The sequence below is a fragment of the Lepisosteus platostomus genome, chromosome 3, assembly GCF_059453375.1.
Source record: "Lepisosteus platostomus isolate fLepPlt1 chromosome 3, fLepPlt1.hap1, whole genome shotgun sequence".
NCBI lineage: Eukaryota > Metazoa > Chordata > Actinopteri > Semionotiformes > Lepisosteidae > Lepisosteus > Lepisosteus platostomus.
This window is the reverse complement of record NC_142613.1, coordinates 19,709,259-19,724,418: the sequence shown is the minus strand read 5'-3', so window position 1 is coordinate 19,724,418 and position 15,160 is coordinate 19,709,259. Positions and strand designations below refer to the sequence as shown.

General features: G+C 35.4%; 1 protein-coding gene across 2 annotated transcripts in view; it reads right to left on the bottom strand.

The window, feature by feature from the left end:
• The window catches only part of LOC148674587 (synaptosomal-associated protein 25), a 69,029-nt gene that overhangs the window by 12,459 nt on the left and 41,410 nt on the right, over window positions 1-15,160 (bottom strand). For both annotated transcript variants that reach the window (XM_088624848.1, XM_088624847.1), the window contains exons 2-4: window positions 14,434-14,555; window positions 10,383-10,424; window positions 3,171-3,219 (exon numbers count right to left, since the gene is read on the bottom strand). In XM_088624848.1, coding sequence (XP_088480974.1) covers window positions 3,171-3,219; window positions 10,383-10,424; window positions 14,434-14,505 — 163 coding nt within the window. In that variant the 5' untranslated portion in view covers window positions 14,506-14,555. The remainder of the gene's footprint in view (window positions 1-3,170; window positions 3,220-10,382; window positions 10,425-14,433; window positions 14,556-15,160) is intronic.

Sequence of the window (15,160 nt, the reverse complement as noted above, 5' to 3'; positions counted from 1 at the left end):
ACTCAGATTTTAATTACACTTCTAATGCAGTCAGATAAAATGAAAGAAAAACTACCACAGCGCACAGCCTGTGAAGCTGCACACCCTGATAAAGAGCTGAAATGGGTCATACTATTCAGAGAATGAGACATTTACTGTAGGTCCCTAATTTCTCTCTCTGCTAGGACAAAAGAAGAGATGCGTGCAAGAGATGAAGGGATGGCAATCTGCACATGAAGTTGATGTAGCTGAGTGATTTCAGGGACCTACTTGTGAAAACTAGGTGGTAATGAAGGGCCTAACAACCCAGTCTGTTGGTTGGGAGGTGATGGATTATTGATCTTGATGCATTTGTAAAATCCCTGGAGTGCAGCAATTCTTGGCTTCAATATATAACAGAATTTAAGCGGTTAATGATTTAGCAGTAAAAAAAGAAGTTCATTTTAAAAATCAATTTGGATATTTTTTTCTTCCTTATGTCCCCCTGCTTAGGTTTTCAAAAGCCATGATATGAGCCAGGTCAATAAACTATGCAGCTGATGACAGACACTGCAGGATACCAATTTTTTTCCAGGCATTTTCAAAAACTTCTTTTCAGTTGGTCTTATAGTGAGATCTTCATCTGACACTGGATTAACACAGGAAGTGTTCAAGTTTTTCAGCCCTCCTAATATAAAAATAAACAACATAAAGTTGTTTGAAGGTAATCATTAAGGAACAGGACCACTTGATAAGTAGACAACGTGATGGAAGAAAAGGTTGAGATCTTATAGAGTTTTTCTATTAAACATCATATAAAGAATACTATAAAATGTATTTTTTAAATTAGCCCAGATTATATCGCTTTCTAAATTACTACATTAAAGTGCCACTGATATTTAGTTGTAGGATGCCCATAAAAGACATATTTCACAAAACACTTGTTCCTGTTGTTATCAACATATGTAAATGTATTTCTTAATGGTGTCATTATAAAATGCATATTTCTATGATACATTGTGTTGAAAAACAATTAGTTTAAAAAATCCACTCTTTGTGCTCCATTGTACTTGCAACTGACAACCTTCAGAAAATGATTTCTGTCACAAAGTGAATTCAGTCTTCTTTGAGAGAAAGTGAATAATGAGAAATGTGTGGAACGTAGAGACTGGAAATTGAATTGCTGAGCAGTATTTTCGTAATATGAGAAAGTGTCTTTTTGAGCTGAATTTTTTCAACAGCATACACTTACTAACATTATAGAGACTACAACACCATGACTTCCTCTTTTCTCAGCATTCACATGGCAAAATGCTCAATGAAACAGCATTATGTAACATCTTAACATGATTGTATTTGTTATATAGACAAATCATTCTTTACCTCATATGGCAAGTCAACAAGGAATTGAGTGCTGCCTATGGATGACTGTTAAGTGCAGAATTGCAGTTATGTATACTCCTTCTGAAGGACGCTTTGTATCACATTTTAAACACTTCTCAGCTAAGAGTGTGAATGGGGACTTATTAAGTGAGTTATTAAATTAATGTGTGTGTGACACTAGTGGGTCAGTAAATTTTAAAACCTTGTTGTGGTTACAAACTGAAATATTTCAGAAAAGGAGAAATATGAGTTGGGATTTCAGCTTTAGCACACTATATTACATTTCTAAGAATAAAAACAAACTCTCTTAAAAATCCACTTAGCAAAAATGTTATTGCATGTTATGACAAGTACATGACTATAGTAGTTTAAACAAATTCCTTTTATTCCTGAACTTCAGGATGACCCTTTTTAAATTAGGAAGTCTTTATAAATTTATTTTCTTCTGTCTGATTTCAAGAGAGTTTTATTAATACAGAGCATAGCTTTGTTATTGAAAAGGCTATTGAATGATATGCAGTAATACTGGTCAGGTCAGAGACAAAACGTCTAGTAGGCATCTATAATTCAGAATAGGTCTGGAATAGATCTGCTATGAGAGGGAAACTGATGTTCTTTTAAAATCATGCCTTAACCCAGAATTAATTCAATTTCCTTTGGAATAAACAGTACATTATATATGTGTATATTGGAATACATCCTTGTAACTCTTAACTAGCAAATATTTTGCTGCCTTTAAAACATTTTAATTGCAATGTCATTCTATTAATTTAACCAGGGATTATACAGTGAAAAAGTATATTTCATGGGAAAGAAAGTTGTCAATTTTGTCATTACCAGCAAAACTGATCATTTTGATCATTATGAAATAACATAATTTCAGTGTCTAAATATTTTATTGTTGGCCATGGAGTGCCTTGCTATAAAAGATAACCCTTTTCAACAATAACTTCTATTTGACTGTTTGAAAAAAATGAGTTTATATACTGAACATCACCACTGAATATAACTTATTATTCAAATTGTAAACAACCTCTTCTGACAATGAAAATGATAAATAAGAAAAGATCCAAAATCGTATAATCGTATATGATTGATGTAATCATAAGCAATGGCACTAGAGTACACCAGTGAATTAAAGAATGATTTTAGATGTAATCACTTAACATGTTAGGGAGGGACATAATGGACCACCATCATTATTAATTAATATCAATATGAAACACTTTCACCTGTCCTAGGTTTTAGTAAGTTTTTCATCCTAGAAAAATAAAATAAACTCAAAATACAGTTACTGTGTATTGGACTGAAATGTTAGTGCAACTCATAATTTATACATCTGGGTCTGTTCAGTGATCAACCCTGAAAGCAATGTTTCTGTTTAAAAATGGTTACTCTCTCTGGGATCAGAGCGCATTTGCTTTTGAACATCTGTTTAAAATGCAGAAGAGGCAAAGAAATTAGGTAGTGAACATTATTATGACACCAGAAGATTCCGCAAAGCCTGCTATCTGAAGACAATGATTTAAACAAAAATGTCAGATTTAAAACAAATATAAAAGAGGGCACTATGATATTTTTTCAATAATATTTTGATATGATGTTGTGTATGTTTATAAATGGAGAACACGAGACCAAAGTGCCTTACAGAGATAAAGCTTTAAAACGCACAGCAGTTCTTTCTATGTTATGATATTATGTCATTCTTTTCATTCAACAACATTCAACCGTTATTTGATTTGGTTTCAGCAATGCAAATAGATAGTAATATTAGGTTGTCAAAAGGGTCGATATCTTTCATGTTTCCCGCTCCATGGACTCTCACTTACCTCCTTGCTCATCCAACATAACCAAAGTCCTGATACCAGCATCTTTACTCTAGTCCCCCAAGAATGGTAGCAAGGCAAAAGGTGACAGAGAGAGGAGAGGCAGCAGGAAAAAGAAAAAAAAGAGGTAGACTATCAGTATGGAAGCATATAGTTGTACATTCCGGAAAGATAGAAAAGAAAAATAATTTTATTGACAAAGACACCAGCATTAAGCATCAACAATTTTTAAGTTTCTAAAAATTCAGTTACTGTCCAAAACACAGAGAGCTAGATGTGGTACAATATTGATGATGTCTATACACTTGATATTTTATATTTGTTCATTCTATATCTTTTTGAATAATAATATACATGTACTGTATGCATTTATAGAAAATTAAAATTGTTTCCATGTTTTCAATATGGCCCATTAATGGCTTAATGACTTGCAAACTAGCAGATAGAAAGGTATAGAAGAGTAAGGCATAGTACCAAGAAACAGAAACAAGGATAGTTAAAGTGAATCTAGGGTATGACACACTAACGACTAAAACTATATGTACACTTTTATGACAATGAAACTGTAATTACTAAAATCCTGTAATTCAAGATATTTTAATTAATTCTGACCTTTTGCATGAAAAAACAAGATTGTTATTTACTTCCAATCAATGGATTACACAGATCTATGATAATACTATCATAATACACTTGAATTGTATTGGTAATGATGGGTAGGCAACCCCACATTAGGATATGAATATTATAGACATTAGAATTTGAATATTAGAATATGAAATGCTATGTGCACACTGGAAGTGCAGAAGTAATGTGCTACATGAAAACCAAGGTTTCTATCTCAATATGAGTTGGAGTTCTGATTGATCCGGAGATGAATGATCAGCCCCTGCAGCACATAACTTGCACTCTTGCACTGCATAAACTTCCATTAATTCTCGTTAATAATTAATCATGTCAATATAAGTCTATTTCAACTTGAAATCTGAAACTTCAACTACTGCATATGAGAACTTTCATGTTTCATGCCTATATATAGCTTTTTATACAGTTACAACATTCAATACAGCTACAGAGATGTAAACTGCTAAACAAAAATACTACAAACCAGGAGACAGTGCAGAAAGAAAATCAAGAACTAGAAGTACAAGCAGTGTCCAAGGATTCCAAAACCTTCCTTTGTCAAAGGAGAATGATTAAGGACAAGAACACTGTGTTGTTACAGAAATAAACTGCAGTATTAAACTGGTATATAACTGCAACAGTACAGTACTTTAAAGTACCTTAACTACACTTATAAATGCTTTTAATACTTCCAAATCAATCAACATAATGCAGCACCTTAAATATTTTGCTTGAACATTTTGAAATATTTTGCTTGATAAGTGCTTGAACAGACATATCTGTTTCAAAAATGTCACCAGAGGAATACATCTCCTTCTAATACCTACAAGAGGGCAGCAAAGATTTATGGAAATGTTTGTGCTTATAATAATCAAAATGAAACTAACAGTATGAGTGGTATGTGAAAATATACAAACACAATACATCCATTGCTCTTTCCCCCATAATTATACATATTGTATGAAGTTAACTTGCTAAACATTATTTTTCAGCTTCAACAGACTGAAATCTATGCAATATTATCTTCAATTTCAGTGTAACTATTTGTTAGGAACAGGTTTTTAATATGCAAATCCTTATGTTCTGTACATGGATGATACCTGTTTGACAAAGACATGAAATTTCAAATCATGAAGGAAATCACATATGGCTTATGCATGTATTCTATTTTGTAATATTTTAATTGTATTTTCCCAAGAAAATTATTTAAATTGAAACTTTAAGACAAGTGGCTGATGTATTAAATGAATATTACACTTTGGTGTTGACCATGGAAGTACTTAATAAACACTACTTGTGGACTTGTGTTTGTACATAAAGGAACAAAGTATGATATACTTAATCCATGAACCAAATTCTTTAAACAGGTGCTTAAAATAGGTTAAAACAGATAGTATCCATCGACTAGCAAATTTCTAATGTAGCACCATCCATAAAAAGGTGTAATTACAGACCAATAAGTCTTATTTCTATTGTATAATGGAAATGAAAATTATAACTAAACTAGAAGATAATTTATGAGGACAGTCAACACAGTTTTAGAAAATGTAGGTCTCATTTAGCTTGTTCTCTGATCATGGAACAATAGTAATAAGGTTTGAGTATGGAACATAATCAGTGGGTTAGCTGAAAAGGAACAATCAGAGGTTAATTTCACTCTGAACATGGATGCTTCATCAATGTTTCATCGAAGGAGCCTTCTCCAGGAGAGAATTTTAATTACATTTATTTTTATTAAATTTGTTATTATTTTTACACAGGAGCAGTTTGTGTGATGGGTCATGTGTCTCATATTGGATTGTGATCTATTGCAGCTGTAAAAGTTAGCATAGTAACTTTTCAGGTGCTAGAAATGTCCAGATTTCGCTATTGCTGAAAACTGACAAGTTTCATTTCTATTGGTGCAACAGTTCATAGGATTTAGAAAGGGTTTTTAAATACATGGGTAAGGCTGCCACGTTAATGCAGGATCCTAATTTTTGTGATAAGCTCAAAATTAATCTGTCCTAAAACACCTGCCTAGTATGACATTAGTATCCTACAGTATGTCCTCACCTGAACACTAGCACTTTCAAGAATAAGCGGGAAAAAAACACACTTAAAAGGTTTCCAACATCTAAGTTATTGGACGTATCTAAAAGTTCAAATGCCACTTGGAAACCTAATTGTAAAGATCCTCACAATGAGTCACTAAGATTTGCTTAGTAAATGATTTATTGTGATTAGTTATTACATTTATTACAGCTTCATACTGTACATGCTGCTCATTTATAGCTTTTTCATGGGTGCACTGGAAATTTTGAAGTTGTTCGGAAGTTTCTGATCAATGTAAATTTAAGTTTGCTAAACAAAAAGTTTGTTTTCTTTTCACCTAAGTTATAATATTCAAATATATTGTACATAATATGTTAAAATATTCAAATATGTAACAGTTAATATACCTGAAGAGGCCTGGATGTTGTAAAATGTTGATGGTCATAATATACATGGTCATAATATACAGTACATGTTGTAACCCATGATTGTTTCTATGATGCCTAATAGTTTTACACAGTAGAGTATATATAAAAATGTATACATGTCTTGCATTTTACAATGTTTTCTTTCTGGAGTATGCAAACTTATTTGTTGTTTTTTTTCTCTGGGTCTCTGGAGTTAGTGAACTCAACAGTCAGTAGGATTCAACAAACATCACAGGGATGTGAAATGTTATGGGCCTTCAGTATTAGAGCAGGGGCCATGGAGGTCACAGCTTGTCAGATCAAAGCTGTATCAGCAAGGTTTATCCTCTGTTTAACCACTAAACAAAATACGATTTAATCAGGGATTTGCATAGGAGACCTGCGTGGTGTGTTAATATTTGTTCCTGAGATGTAGGAAAACAATTAAGCAGTGCAGTTTCTACTGTAATATCTTAACATTTTTAAATGAGCAACTTTGAGAGTTAGGCCAACTGACGTTGTAAAAGACATCTTTTCAGCTTTGATCAGATATTCATCAAAGACATGCTTTTGTTTTGTCTTCAGCAACAAAGTGATTTCTGTTTTGATTCACTGAATATTTGAAAAATATTTTGATTTTCAAGCAGCCATGCTATTCAGAATATTTATTTTGAAAGAGGTTAAAACAGTTTAGTTTTCTATTGTGTTAAAACTGTAGTTAGTGTTATTATGATCTAATGCCTGTCTTAAAAAGAGGCATATTCTAAATTCAGTCTCTAAGCCAGCAGCCATGTCACCCTGCAACTTATAATTGAGCCTGGTCAGTACCTTGATGGGAGACCTCCCGGGAAAAACTATGGTAGCTCATGGAAGAGGTGTTAGTGGGGCCAGCAGGGGGCGCTCACCCTGCAATCCATGTGGGTCCTAATGCCCCAGTATAGTGAGGGGGACACTATACTGTAAACAAGTGCCATCTTTCGGATGAGATGTAAAACCTGACCATGAGATGAGGTCCTGACTCTCTGTGGTCATTAAAAAATTCCAGGGTGTTTCTCGAAAAGAGTAGGGGTGTATCCCCGGGGTCCTGGCCAAATTTCCCATGCCTCCTAATAATCCCCCTCTATGAATTGGCTACATTACTTTGTTCTCCTCTCCCCCCCCCCACCCCCCGGCAGGTGGAGCGACACGCTGGTTGGAGTATTCTCTGTCGCATTTAATGGCAACGTCAGCTCAAAGATTTGGTTCAAACCACCAAATGGAGACGGGCGTGCCAACAAGCAGACCCTACTGATGCGGGATTAATGCTAGGATGAGAGAGAGTCTCTAAAACAGGCATATTTTAAATCCATTTTCTAAACTATCACATATAAATTACTTTTAACCATGAAATTTGCAAATTATAGTGGCATAAAGACAGTATCTTCATAGAGCTTAACAAACAGAGGCTTGTGTCTGAAGGATTTATGCTAAGCACTGCAGTGTCTTCTAAATGTCTTCTGCTATGAATTATAGGATATGTGAATATTAATCAGGTATGACTGTTTCACAATCCTAGAAAGCAAAGCCTTCTAAAGAGACTTCTAATTATGCTTCTCATATATGAAGTCATGTTAAGCAGTTACAGTCTCAACAATGGTCATTTACATATCTTTTGTAGATACAGTGTTCTCCACAAATATCCATACCCCTATAAAAATAACATCAGAAAACATAATAGAAAAAGATAGAGATTAGATAATGCATCTTGCTTAAAACAATTTTGAACATTTTATGTTGTCATCACAATATCATTACATAAAGCTAGGTTTGTCAAACATAGCTGAATTTTAGAAGTCATATTTATTCACAAAAAGATCACCAAAACCAAATTGACACTAATTCTCTGCTCTTTGGAAGTGTAACAGGAATCTTAGCAAACTACTGTATATAGGGGCCTCTGAAGCATTCTCGTTTCCTTAGGATACAAAATGAGGTGAAACACAAGAGAAATTCAGTAGCAGCATCTCCTTTGTAAAGCTTACCAAAGATTGTAGGCAATCTGTCATTGTCCTCTACAACTACACAGTCTACTGTATAAAAGATGCCAGGAAGGGGATGGATGTGTATCTTACCACCTTCGACTGTTAAATAAGTGCTTTCAGAGGAAACAATGAATCTAACCGCAAAGTTGATCGCAAACCTAAACACTACCCAGCGTCTTCAGGATAAAAATATTGCTAACTACCATGCAGCCACAGAAGTGGCTTCTGTTTTGAAACACAGCCATTTGAATACAAACCACAAATAGAACTACATCAGAACACCAATTAGAATGAAGTGAAGTGATGAAATGAAAATTAAGCCTTTTGAACAGTGTCATTTTTGAAAAAGGCATAACTCATTTTTGGAAAAAAAAAAACGAATGCCCATTGTTAATGTTGAGGTAAACTGAATTTGGGGTTGTTTCGCAACTACACATCCTGGAGAAGGACTTATAGGTGATCCTCGAGTTTAGTTCTAACAGTTGTTTTCATAACATTACATAATATTAATATAATTAATATACAATTTCTTGGGTCAATTTTGTCACTTTCTTGTGAATGGGCTCTACACTGGCAATTTTCCTGTCCAATTTTCCTTTCTCTGTTTTCAGCAACTGCTGGAAGAGATCTGTCAAGGGCTTCTGAATGACATCTATCTTTTCCTTGAGTAAATTTGATAAGATATCATTGGGCCCTAGGAATTTATCAATTTTAAGTGCTTCAATGACCCAAACCTTCTATCCTTTTGAATAAAAAACTTTGTCCTCCTGCTGTCTGATGTTCTCCCTTAATGAATTTATATGATAAAATTATTCTGTTTTAACACAATAATTTTTTAACAATTTGCCTACTATATGAATACTGTATATTGCATTGTGCTATATATGCAATAATATTATCTCGTGCAAAGTAGCATAGACTTTAACAACAGTAGAACATCATCACACTCCTCTTTTTGGAAAACAAAATAATCTAAAGGAGCATGTGTTCTGTCTTTTGTATACACGAATTACAACACCATGTCAATAAGCATTCCCAGGTTTAATGCGTACTATTTTCGCCATTTCTGTGACAAGTGGAAATGACACGGCTTACACCTGCATTCTATAAACCAAGAGTTTGCTCTGTTTTCCATACAGAAAATTTTTATTGACACTCTATCAGACAAGCTACAGAGCTTTTTGAACTCCTAGGATCTGCTGGCTGTTCAGTAGTATGAAGTAATATTCCAGGAGGTCATTTTAATGTAACCAAAATCCCTCATTTCATTTTATCTTGGTATATTTTTAGAGGAAGTTAAAATGAAATTTCTACAGCTATTCTTTTTAATCTAACAGGCAGGAATTCTCAGAATTCTCCTACTGACACCAAATTAAGCCACAATCCACCTTACTTCACTGATCTTAGAGGCTGTAGCCACACATTCGATAATGTCCAGGACCTTCCATGGATATTTTCTACTTGGCAGAGAGGAATAGTAGAGAACATGTTCAGGGAGAGTAATGCCAGGGATATAAAAGACACTAATCCCTCATGAAGACTCAGCTCTCAGAAATGTACTCCATCACTTTTTCAACTCAGCACCCTATTTCAATTCCTGTTTTGTGTTCTTTCATTTGTACATTTCATTAAGTATTAATTAATTGCCATTTAAACGAAACTTTAAACACTTCAAAAGCGCAAATCCTTTGTCTATTTAAAATTAACAGACATATTTTGCCTGGTAATATAAGCAACGTTTTTTTTCTTCCAAAATCTTAGGAGCGTAGTAAGAACTTCCATGTAATATGTTTGTAAGCTTCTTCTTCCGCCTTATGAATGTATTTTATACATGAATGATTTGTATTTATGTGTATATTTCAGAACTGAATACTTTACTCTGCTTTAACATTTTAGACAGACATGACCTTTACAAGACTTGCTTTTTTACAGGAAAATGCATGATAAACAGTTCCATATTCAAAATTTAAAACAAAAAAAAATTATGGTGTTGATTTGCATATTCAGTGAGATGTTCTTGCAGCAAAGTGTTGGAAAAAAAGATTAAATAGATCTGTTATTGGAAGCCTACATAGTCCTGGTTATATGTGGTTTAGCCATACAAAAGAGCTATACAGAAGACCTCTTACCTCTTCAACTAACTGCAGCATACGACGGGTGCTCTCCAGTGACTGTAAAGAAAGAAAAATTTAAAAATATGATTACATCAAAATGAAGGGTTCCACAGCTGACAAATAAAATTATAATCACAAATTTTTTCCCTTTAAAATAGTGTCACTTGAATGTTTTCTCATTAAGATTTCTACAGTGTCTATTCATGTTAACTACATGAAAAACAGAGAAAGTCATCTGAGGAGTCCATGAAGACATTGTGACATAAAGTGCATTTCCAAATTTCCATAGAGATGTGTGATTTACATATGTAGTAGCATTAAAAATATAGTCTAATTACATATTTTCATTGTTTAACTTTGTTGTCTGGAGAATCTCATTTTACCTGGCCCATTCTAGATTTGCCAAAGGTTTCTCGGCAAATCACAAATTTGCCACTCTTTCATCAGTAACCCCCATCCAATCAGGTGAATGCAGATTTGGCCAGAAACTGAAAAATATGACTGGACCCATTTATTTCAAGAGTTTTCACTGAATTCTAGATTTTGTTAGAATAACGTTTCGGTCAACATCAAGGTCAAGGAAAAGTTTACATCTGTCCAATTGAATGAGTACGATTGCTGAAAATAAGTGCTTACTTTAGGATTCACTTTAGGCCCTTGATGAAATAAAGTTAAGTAGCCCTTAACATATAAACTATGTATACAAACAGTGTGATGTATGTCTGAAAACAATTCACCTGTAATTCATTATGTGTTGTTTTTAGGACATTAATCCCACCATTGTGCCATTGTGGTAGTGAACACCACCCGTATACTGATTAATCATCGTCATGGATGTCGGAAGGGACGAATTGTGGAATGGTAGGGGAATGGAAAAAGACCCTATGCGAAGTGGAACGGGGAGAATGCCCGGGCTCAGCAGTATAAGAGTTCAAGAATTGCCGTATAGAAACATATGCCTTGACCTGGTGCTAGGAGGGTCTCAGGACATCCGAACGTCAATGCTGAGCGAAGGGGAATGAGTGACCCAGAGATATATAGCCCCAGACAGAGAGACACTGGAAGGACAGCAAAGCACAGGAAACTAAGGACAGGACAGAGTAGGAGCGCCCTCTGGCTGCAGAGGGCGTGACAGTACTCCCCCTTCATGGGCTGCTCCTGACGCCCATAGAAATAAATGAGCTGAGGAGGAAAAACCTCTGAAAGGAAACCTCTGGGAGTCCACAGCTGAGAGCTGCCCCCTCCTCCAGGGTAGAAACCTTTATTGGGTAGAGGAAGGGGAGGTCAAGTAGAGCTCCGGAGGCTTAAAACAAAAAACAGACATACACAAGCACAAACCACAAAAATAAACTTGGGAGACCAGCGTGAAAAACTTACAAAAAACAGATAGGAACCAAAAATTCCACGACCCGGAGGTTAGGGGGACCAGAGAAAGGGGAAACCAGGAACTGAAAAATCAAAACACCAAGCAAAAACAAAAACACAAAAACCCGGGAAAAATACCGCAGGCTAGGGAAAACACGTTCAACATTCTATCACTGATATTGGAATAGACAACCCGAGGAAAGCCAGGCACAAAGCCCGCTCACAGGCAAGGATGTCCAGAGTGATATCCAGCAATAAGAATAGGAAAGCAGGAAAAAAGCTCAACATCCTATCACTGATATCAGAGTGATCAACTCAAGGAAAGCCAGGCGCAGGGTCTGCTCACAGGCACGGATGTCAGGAGTGATATCCAGCAATGAGAATAGAGGAATGGAAAAAGGCTAAACATTGTATCACTGATATTGGAATGAACAACCCGAGGAGACCCAGGCACAAAGCCCGCTCACAGGCACAGATGTCCGGAGTGATATTTAACAATATGAATAGGAAAGCAGGAAAAAAGCTCAACATCCTATCACTGATATCGGAGTGATCAACCCCAGGAAAGCCAGGCACAGGGCCCGCTCACAGGCACGGGTGAACGGAGTGATATCCAACAATAAGGATAGGAGACTCAGCTAAACAATCAATCACGGATGCTGGGAGAGACAACCCAAGGAAAGCCAGGTATTCACAAGCGGATGTCGGGACGCCATACAACTGAATGACCCGCTCACAGGCACGGAAGTCAGGAGTAGCATCCCGCGATTAGAATAGAAGAACTGAAAAAAAAGCCCAGTGAAAAAAGAAAAAGCTGCGGAAAGACAAAAAACGCCGCTCATGGGGTAGGAGATGGCTCAGCATTCTGTCACGGATGTCGGAAGGCACGAACCATGGAATGGCAGGAGAGCGGAAAAGACCCTATATGAAGCCGCAGAACGGGGAGAATGCCCGAGCTCAGCAGTGCAAGAGTTCAGGAATTGCTGTATAGAAACCTATGCCTTCAGGCCACAGATGGAACGGCGACCTGGTGCTAGGCGGGTCTCAGGACATCCGAATGTAAATGCTGTGCGAAGGTGAATGAGTGACCCGGAAATATATAGCTCCAGAAAGAGACACCGGAAGGACAGCAAAGCACAGGAAACTTAGGACAAGACAGAGTAGGAGCGCCCTCTGGCTGCAGAGGGCATGACAATCATCTTAGCATTCTTCTGACGTTTGTTGCTATTTGTAGAATACAATAAGTCTTATATGAAAACACTTAAAGCATTTATGCATAGATTGTAAACCCTGTTTAGATTATAACTCATGTCTACCGTACTGTACATGATCAACAGAAGAAAACTGCTTGTTAGTTGATGCTGATGTTATAAGAATCATTTTGCTCCATTTATACAAAATATGAGATTAGAATATATAATCTCTTATTAAATTAAACAGTAACTTGAACCAGGGAATGATAAAGTGAGAAATTGAATTAAATTCAGTACTACAGTGCAACAGGACTGTAGTAACCTTCAACTACCTCATGTTTCATTTGCTATATAGTGATTAATGATGATGTATTGCTTTAAAAGAAACCATTCTGGTTTGTATAATCTTTTTATGAATGTTTAATAAATCCATTTGTGCAGAGTATATTCTGCATGATGAATTGTGAGCTCATTTCTAATAGTCTTAAAGGGCTGTCTTAAAGGGAAGCTTCATAATGGTACAGTAGCTTTAAGAGGCAAATGGTATATTTAAATATACTGTATTGTAATGCCATGAGGGACAGAATTCACAAGGGGTGTCACTTTCCCAGAGGCCTCCTACAATTTTTAGAGTGGCAATCCCCAAGGTACAGAATATAAATCTGTATGCTAGCCATAGAGTTAAACATAATTAGCTAGAATCAGCATAGTCCTTGTAGGAGAAGATTGTCTGACTTCTTTAGAAAATTACACAGCAGTGTATATAAACTTTAATATCAGAGCTCAAATGAAAATATTAGATGACATTAAAATTGAGTTTACTTTTCATATATCTGTGTATGGTTAGCTTCAAAAACACTGTAATATAATAATTGAACTGCTGTGTTCCTCAAAGGTTTGGAATTGGATGAAGTGAAAACGTCAAAACATTTATTCTTGTATTTGAAACAAAGTGAAATGAATATAGTCATTACAGACATACAGTAAGGGGCGTTTAAGATACAGTTGGTAGAAATATGGGAGTGGCTTTTTCAACACATGCTGCAGTGTTACATAAAAATCGATGTAAATGAAAGTTCTGCATTATTAAGGAAATGTTAAAGCAAAGTGTCATTGTATTTGTTTGATATCAAAGATCACAGTGTATAATAGCATGACATCAACCTCAAGGCCCTTGCTTAAGCCCCTGTCAAAGACAATAGTAAGGATTTAATTGAACATGATTTATGTGATGATAGTATTGTTACACAGTTGCCACAGGCATCCATAGAATTCCTCCTGGCATACATCAGATTTGAACAAAATAAATCATGCAATCAGCCATTTATATACACACAGGATTATATTAGATTTAGAGATGTTCTAATAAAATGTTTAATGTTTTTTGTCAGGTTAGAACAATTTAATCTCTAAATACTGAAATCTCAGCATCATCATGTACAAAAAAAAAAACAAGAGAAGTAGCCTAGTTCACATTTTCTTCACATTTATGTTAAAAATCCACTTACTTCGTCAGCCAGCTGGTCAGCACGTTGCTGCATATCAGCCAACTCATTACGCATATCTGCGTCTTCTGCCATGGTGAAGGATAGTTGTGGCTTTTAGTTTACTGCAGGGGCTCCAAAGAGTCCTGAAAGCACAAAAATGATTCTATCAATGCCAATGTTAGTTATAGTTTGACATATAGTTTAATATGTACCTAAAGAGACTGCTACAGAGTTCAATTTAAACTTCAGGAGTCATAATATATACTTACAGTATGAGAAATAGAAGATGAACTACAACATGACACTGAATTTATAAATGCCAGGTTTCTTATTTTAAGTAGAAATTAACAGCTTTGTAATACAGAAAAACCTTTCATATGTCACCCCAGAATGTGAAAAATAATAAGAGTAAATATTAAGTAGATTAGTCATATTAAGTAGGTACAATAGCATTGTAGGACAGGAAAAGTAAGCAAATGACTACTTAAATAGCATACAGCACCTTAAAGATTCTTACTATTCTGCTTAGATCTATCATGTAAATCTGGCTTTTATCTAAATTCTTACATTTTTTTTTACTTCTACCCATTAAAGATTCATGTATCTATATTCTGCTATCTAAAATCTGATCTGCATTAGAATTAGTCAACCCTTACCCCCACCACATTTATGTATTATAGTCACTGCTTAATATCCTGAGCATCAGAAGAAACCCTTTTGCTTATAACATCAGCAAATTCAGAAAGTT